The sequence below is a fragment of the Oryzias melastigma genome, linkage group LG6 (genome assembly GCF_002922805.2).
Source record: "Oryzias melastigma strain HK-1 linkage group LG6, ASM292280v2, whole genome shotgun sequence".
NCBI classification, from domain to species: domain Eukaryota; kingdom Metazoa; phylum Chordata; class Actinopteri; order Beloniformes; family Adrianichthyidae; genus Oryzias; species Oryzias melastigma.
The window spans coordinates 3,570,632-3,578,874 of record NC_050517.1 but is presented as its reverse complement, the minus strand read 5'-3'; the positions used below and the strand labels follow the sequence as shown (position 1 = coordinate 3,578,874).

Genomic DNA, 8,243 nt, shown 5'->3' with positions numbered 1-8,243 from the left:
TAGGTACTACATGCTGCATTAACATATACATGGGCAAGTTAATGGCTCATCAGTGACCCACCATAACACAACAATGGGCTCTCGGACTTGAGGGGGGGAACTCTTCCCTGCGCAAATTTGCGCAGGCTCAGGAATTCTAGTGTTAACACCGGAGCTCCAGTGTTTATGTTCTTTGATTTACTTAAACTTTTCATAAAGAGAAGAATCTGCTGGAATTATTGTGTTGACAGTTAAAAAGTTACAGTATGTTAAAGATTTTGTGTTAAAGTGTGTTTAATTATGTGTTAATGGTTAAGAGTGTAAAACTTATGGTGTCATATATAAGTCAAAACTCCACTCAGAAATAAGACATCGCCGCGCATGTTCAAACATTTCTCACGAATAATTCAGATCCCCGCGAGCGCTTCTCTGCTCCTGCTGAGCTTATGTTTGAGCAGAAGAAGTCATCATGCGCGAGAGACCGTCCACTTCCATGTGCATGAGCTGGTCCTTCGGCCACGAGTGGCGCATGCGCACTAAGAATCTCAGTGAGCGTGCGCACACCCAACACTTGCATGGAGAAATGGCATCAGAAATGCGAATAAGCAGGGGAACACTAAAGATGTTTTGAGAAGTTATAAAAATACATTTAGCGTGTTCTTTCAAACACTGCCACAGTAACTGGCAGCTTGTTTACCAGTAAACAATATTAAAACAGTAACATAAAAACATTCAATATATGCATTGTAGTTTGAAGATTTTTGTTTTTTTAAATAGAACAATAAACCCTTTTCACAGAGACGTCAGACTAAATGGCGACAGGGCCGAAAATGTGAACAGAGACTTCTGGTGTTCAGATTTACAATGGCAAAGCTGACAAATAAACGCTGTTTGAAGTCATTTTACGTAAATAATAAAAGGTAACCTTACCAATTTCATCAGAAAAATGTTCAATATTTATTTCATGAATGTCCTGCTGAACTGTATTTTCATTTCCTGTCTTAGATCGTTCACAAATCTAAACACAAATGTGAATAATCCTTTAAAATTGGATGTTCTACTAAAAATATCGACCTTTTCATTTTATTGTAACAGTTCTATTTTACTTCATGTTTTTCACACATGTTTTAAGTGTGATCACAAAAACTGATGGAAATTCATGTTGGACACACGTAATAGGAGCAGCTAAGATCCACATTGCTGCATGTTTAACTGCACCCAGGACTAAATGTAGTCGTTGTAATAAGGTGTTGTTTTTTCTGGGTATTTTAAGGGTAATTGTAAAAATAGGAATGCTTTTAATAGGAATGTTTATTTTTAAAGTTTCAAAGGATTTTAAATCCTTGTTTATCTTTATTATCCTGCAGGATCAGACATACAACAGCAAAGAGGAGCTACGTCAGAAAATAACAACAGTTATTAGTTTTTCTTTACTGTCAGACACGTTGAAATTCTCTGACTTTATCTCTGTTTTAGTGATTTTGTGAACATGTAAATCTAATCAACTTTAACTGGTCAGCAAAGATCTTCTGCAGATCTACGTCTCATCAAGCTAGCGTTAGCATTAGCATCAAGTATCATTTTGGGGAAGCAGATATGGAGCATTCTGCAGGAGGAACACAGACATTTGATCCATCCATCCATTTTCTTAACCGCTTTGTCCCTTCCGGGGTCGCGGGGGTGCCGGAGCCTATCCCGGCTGCTGATGGGCGAAGGCGGGGTTTACCCTGGACAGGTCTCCAGTCTGTCTCAGGGCCTCAATCACACACACATACACATTCACACCTAGGGGCAATTTAGAGTCACCAATGAACCTATGAAGCATGTTTTTGGACGGTGGGAGGAAGCCGGAGTCCCCGGTGAAAACCCACGCATGCACGGGGAGAACATGCAAACTCCACACAGAAAGGTCCCAGCCGGGATTCGAACCGGGGCATTCTCGCTGTGAGGCAAGAGCGCTAACCACTACACCACCATGCAGCCCAACATTTGTTCTAAGAGGGAAAACCATACAACCAGCGAGGACATTTTTCATTAAATAGAGACATTTCCGTTACTATTGGTTTGGTTACCTTTCATTATTTACGTAAAATGGCTTTAAACAGCGTTCAGCTTTAATGTTCTAAAAACTATAGACATTATATATAACCTGAAGTCACTCTGCACACTCTCTGTTTGTGTTACGTCACATGAACAGGGTCTATCAGAAGAAAGCTAATGTAGGCCTCTGTCTCCGCTAACAATTGTCAAAGTCATTTTCCACTTCCGCGTAGAAAGTTTCTCCGCGAGCGCACATGACAAAATGTTGCAGGTGTGCACGCTCACTGAGATTCTGTTAGCGTGATTCGTCACTCGCACCCGAGGGAGGAGCTCATGCACGCGGACGTAGACAGTCCTTGCGTGCGAGGACTTTCTCTGCTCGCGGGAGGATTAAACCAGAGCGTGCAGGAGTAGAGAAGCGCTCGAGGGATCTGAATCCTCAGCGAGGAATGTCTGAACATGTGAGGAGAGGTCTTATTTCTGCCAGGAGTTTTGACTAACACCATGAAAACTCCTCACCACACACTTTATACATTTTTTTCACACAGACATGAACATTTTCACTCTTTTCTTGAGGGGGAGTTTGATTGACAAGGTCAACGGCCAATCAGGACACAGAACACAGTGTGCTGTTAAAAAAGTAAAGAATAAAATCTGTAAAGGTGAACAGTGATGAAGTGAAGGAACATTGTGTTCAGTTATTACCTAAGAAATCTAAAAGGTCAATTTGTCTGGAGAAAATTAAAAAAATAAATTAAACTGGAGGAAATTAAAAGAAAAGCTCCTCCTTAAATTTAAGTATTTTAATTTTTACGTACATTGCCAACTTATGGACCCAGAATCCTTATTATATTGTTTATATATATATATATATATATATATATATATATATATATATATATATATATATATATATATATTTATATATATATTTGCTGAACAGAGGACCTTCAGGCATTTTTAAACAACCATGTTTGTGAAGGTACACAGTTCTTTCTCTTCTGTCTCCATTGATTTATTTCATTTTTCTGTGATGCAGAAAGGCCTTTTTGTTGTTGAAGGTTAAATTAAAAACACATGCTTTCATCATGACTCTATAAAAATCTCACTTGAATTTTTTTTTCAAACTGTGCAAATGAAAGAGGGAAAACTAACTGAAAAAGTTTGAACAAAAAGTAACATTTTCTCCTGTTTATTGTTGGAATTTAAGAGAATTATTGTGTTTTACATTTATTTCTTAAGCGTAGATTTCTGATGGCAGCTGTGTGGATAAAGAAGAACTCTGGGGTTGTTTCTTAGTAATTAAATCTTTATACAACATCTATATTCATATAGAAACACATTTTTTTGCTCTTAAAGGGACCATACCATGATATTCTTAAGTCTTTCAGAGTAAACTCTATCCATATATATATGATCATAAAATACCTTTGGAATACTAAAAAACACATGATTTATGGGTTATGAGTTCATTTTGTGGTCAAAACTGCAGAAACAGCTGAACATTTCAGGATTTATTGAAATGATGAGAACATTGTTTAGATTAGCACTGCTGTGAACATTTCTGTTCTCTTTGAAGCATTAATCTCCATTTCAAAAATACTTTTCACCTTTCTACCTTTGCACAAAAATCCACGTTCACCAGTTCTACCAATTCGTTGCTCCTTTTCTCCACCATGAAAAGTTCAGTTCCATTCCTCCACCTGGAAATAGCCATCTTCCCAATCTTCCCGTCGTTCAGGATCCATACAGCATATTGTGCAGATTCCTCATCAGAGGTTTCTTCACAAACTTCCATCCATCCATCTTCTTGGCCGCTCCTTCCCTTTCGGGGTCGCGGGGGTGCCGGAGCCTATCCCGGCTACTGAAGGGTGAAGGCGGGGTACACCCTGGACAGGTCGCCAGTCTGTCTCAGGGCCTCAATCACACACACATTCACTCTCACATTCACACCTAGGGGCAATTTAGAGTCACCAATCAACCTATGAAGCATGTTTTTGGACGGTGGGAGGAAGCCGGAGTCCCCGGTGAAAACCCAAACATGCACGGGGAGAACATGCAAATTCCACACAGAAAGGTCCCAGCCGGGAGTCGAACCGGGGCCTTCTCGCTGTGAGGCAAGAGCGCTGACCACTGCGCCACCGTGCAGCCCTCTTCACAAACTTTGAACACTAAACCGAATGATTGTTTCTGGACCATCGCGACACTGGATCTCAACACAGACAGCCGGCGTCTGCACGACTGTCCACGAGCCGGGGGTGGGGGATTCTCAAAGCTAGCTGATCACTGCTAGCCTGCGGAGAAAGTGTGTGTGTTGTCCTGGGGGCGGAGCAGACTCTTCCTGGAGGAGCGGTTCTCTACCAGTGACATCAGCACGTGAGGACCTGCTGGTTTTCATGGGTAAGGGAGGGGGCTGCTGGTCTTAGTTTTATTTAGGTTACTCAGAAAATACCGCTTTAGACTTTAAAAAGTGAAACATTGGATCAATTAACAAAAACTCTGTAATTTATACATTTACAAACATTAGTTTTTATTAAATTAAAATTTTAACTTGAGTAAACCACCAATTCAAATTCTTAATTTAATAAAAACTAAAATTTTTTAAGGTAACTAATCCAGCTTTTTAATGTTAATTAATCCAATAATTCACATTTAACGGTGTGGAGTTCTTTGTAGTGAGGAGTGAATGGTGTAATACACTTAATAGCTCAAAAAGTTGTTTTTCATGAATATGACCCCTTTAACTTAAAATGAACACTATTCTGTCAGGCTAATATTTTGTTTTTGGTTTTTAGTTTAAAAACCAACATAAATGTTGAAGGTAAAATGAAAGCTCAGATCAAAGAATGACTATTTGAAAAAAAAGAATGCATTCTTTGGCATGGAGGGAAAGCACAGGTGTAACAACAGAGAGCGACCTTCTGCTGTCGAACACAAAGCATCATGACGGGGACTTCAGGGACTGAGAACTGAAGGAGAACTTCACATTCTTTGTGACGTTACTGGACCCGGTCTGGATGGAAAGGTCACTCGTGCAATGAATCGTCACCCTTTTCCTCAGAAAAACTGGACCTTGTGCTTGCACATGGGACCAGGGTAGAATCAGCATTCTTTTGTTGTGCAGCTACCTTGGCTCCTATGCTTTTATAAGTGAAGTGAAGCTAATTTATGGAGCTATTTATAACAAAGACATTTAATTTCAGGTCAATTTAGTGCTGCTGTCTACATGTCAGTGTAGAACTTTGGATTTAAGGACGTTTGTGATATATTTGTGTGTACATCAACAACAAAAATCCTGACACGTCAACATCTGATCAGCAATCTGATCAGAATGAAGGACTCTTCATTCTGTGTGCAAAAACGTGGATGCACTTTTGAACAGTTTTTGAAATGTTGGTTATTTTAAATGATCACATTTTGTAAGTTTTGATGGAAACAAATATTTGTTTGTTTTTTTTTTTGTCCAAGAGTTAAAAAACTTTTTTTTTACAAATACAAATGAATGTATATAAAAATTGCATTTTATATTCTTTTTAAAAAGATATTTTTGACTTTATCAGCTATTAAATTTCCAACTGCATTAAATTGGATTTAGTTAGATATCAGTGTCTGATTTATTTCTTTTTAATAATCATGACTTGGTTGTATGACCCCATGAGATTTGCTCCCTAAATAAACAGGCAGCAATACTTCATAAATGACTTTGGATGAATATCAAACTAAATAATCCTGAAATTATTTTTAAAATCAAATTCTAGTTACTTCATTCTCCATAGGAACATTTAAGTGTTTTGCATATCAAACTTTAGTGGGAACGTGTATGCAGTTCAAATCTGTTTTTAGAGTTGGCATTCACATTGATATTCATATATTTACATTACCAAACCATCAGTTTAAAGGCAGACCAAAAGTGTATTTATCAATAATAAACCATTCTCAGTGCTCTTGTTATTATGATTATACAGTTTTTAGCTGAAATCTAAACACCTGTGTCGTTTTTGAGGATAGTTTCTGCAGAGCGGCAGAAGTTCATTAGAAACCTGCATTTGGGTTGTGGGCGGGACTGTAGGCACTGAAGTTAGCCTCAATCATTTCCCAGGATTCCTTTGTGATTGCTCAACTGGTGTAAGTCCCAGAAATTTCACAACATCATGCTCTGAGCTCCGCTTAAAAGCCCCGCCCACCTTTGAACGGTTGAAAGTTGAAGCTCACCACACGACCGCATGATCTCTCAATGTGACGCCAAGACTGGCGGAGCTGATGCTGCGAGCGCTTGAGCTCTCCCTGCGACCCCGTGACGTTGAGACCAAGAGCGGCGGAGGTTGCCCCGTGACGCTGAGAGCGGGGGAGCTCACTACGGGATGTTGACGCTGAGAGCGCCAGAGCTTGCTTGCTTACTCACTAAACCGGCCCTTGGAAAGCTGGCTGACAGAGAGCCGCGGTGAGATGGGGAGGCAGCCTGCTGGGGCCTCCTGAACCTTGTGATTTTGTTGTTTATTATTATTTTAATAGAACAATAATAAAAAGATTCTTCAGCTACCTCAAGCTAACCTCACTGTCACTGTCAATCACATATCCAGACCACACCCCCCACTCTGCCCACCTCTCTTAGCCCCGCCCCCTTTTTTTTTTTTTAAAAACTGCCCTGTTTGGTTACCCTTTAAACACTTTAGTATAACAGTCAAAAGCAGTTCTTAATAAACTAGAAAAGTTGAATCACCTGCAATAATGATACAGTGAATGCTGTTCGGTGAAAGTAGTCACTGAAGATGCTTTTCTAAAAATGCTTAGGCAATTTGAAAAAAGTTAAATTTGCTAAAAGACTGTAAATTTTGTTAAACTATGAATGAGCACTGAAGTTAACCTACATTTTTTTTTTTAAAATGTTGGTAAAATTGCTTAAAAACCCCAACTATGAGCTAATTTTGTAAAAATATTTAGTGTGTTGCTTAATACTAGCTAAACTCCAAAATAGCCTAAAATGTCAAGGTAAACAAAATTAGCCAAAAAACCTGTTGCTAAAATATTAGCTTTACCAATGGAAAAGTGGATATTTTTTCATTTATGATGAAATAGATGAATGTTTCATCATATCAAGACCGTTTTCTCTCTCACACTATTCTCTGGAGCTCTGTACTGTAACTGATGAACACTGGATGTGGACAACAGTGTGTGAGAGAACAGCAGGTTTCAGAAATCCTTTGGGTTTAGAAGTTCCAGACCCGGTCTGGAAAAGGGACACATGGTGATTGGGCACAAGGAGACTTTTGCCACTGCAGAACAGGGTTTTGATCTGAACCAGCTTTGGGTCCAAAGCAACTGTTCTGCAAGTTTAAAACATTTTGGCTTCAGTGTCCTGCTTCACAATGAAAATCAGGACGACTGTGTTTAACTCTTTAACGTCCTCTTAACAATGGCAAAGGTTTATTTAAATGATTTCCTTTGACATGACAATGATCTCGTTCTGACCACATGCAGCTTTTAGCTTTTCCATTCACAGCTGTAGCCATATGCCTCCATATTAAATGCATTTTAACAGTCAATATGATCTATTATGGATCCAAGTGGAAATACCTTCATCTGAATGTCTTCTGCCTTCCAGTGAGGACGGAGTTTGCTCAGAAGTTCCAAAATTCCCCGCCGTGGTTCATGTTCGTCAACATGGATGTCCACATGGAGAAGCTGATTTCCAGCCTCCAAAACCTTATCGTCCATTTCAAAAAATCTTTCCACTAATTTCTCTATCAGGAATTTTCAGTCTGAATTACACTTCCACTAAGAAGTCATTTGAAAAGTTTCACAAACTTTGTTTCATTTAGATCAACTTTGGGTCAAATCAGCACCAGGAGTTACAGACCAGTTAGAAAAAAAACAAACTCGCCGTTTGCTAATCACTGATCTGAGATCTAACTGATCCCAAATAAATGCATCTGTGTTTTTTTTATAATTTAGAGAAGGTTGCAGGTCAGATTGCCCACACGTGTGTCAGAGTGAGCAGCAGATCTGCTTATCAAGGTCTGATGTTCTGTTGAAAGTCTCAGTTTACATATTAACTCATGCTGGACTAAATTTGCCGTTTCAATGCTGAGCTGGAGGTGTCAGAATTGTTGGCATGATCCACTGTGAGTATGCAAAATAGACCAATACGATCATTTAAAAATGCTTTTCAAACAAGTGGACTCCAGCAAGCACCTTCTGATTCAGGCACATTTTTGGTGCAGAAA

The 8,243-nt window shown here is 39.1% G+C and overlaps 1 protein-coding gene across 2 annotated transcripts in view; it reads right to left on the bottom strand.

Moving 5' to 3' along the window:
* The window catches only part of zgc:113516 (uncharacterized protein LOC541449 homolog), a 37,094-nt gene extending 29,055 nt beyond the window's left edge, over window positions 1–8,039 (bottom strand). For both annotated transcript variants that reach the window (XM_024282449.2, XM_024282450.2), the window contains exon 1: window positions 7,594–8,039. In XM_024282449.2, coding sequence (XP_024138217.1) covers window positions 7,594–7,734 — 141 coding nt within the window. In that variant the 5' untranslated portion in view covers window positions 7,735–8,039. The remainder of the gene's footprint in view (window positions 1–7,593) is intronic.
* Between the last annotated feature and the right edge of the window lie 204 nt (window positions 8,040–8,243).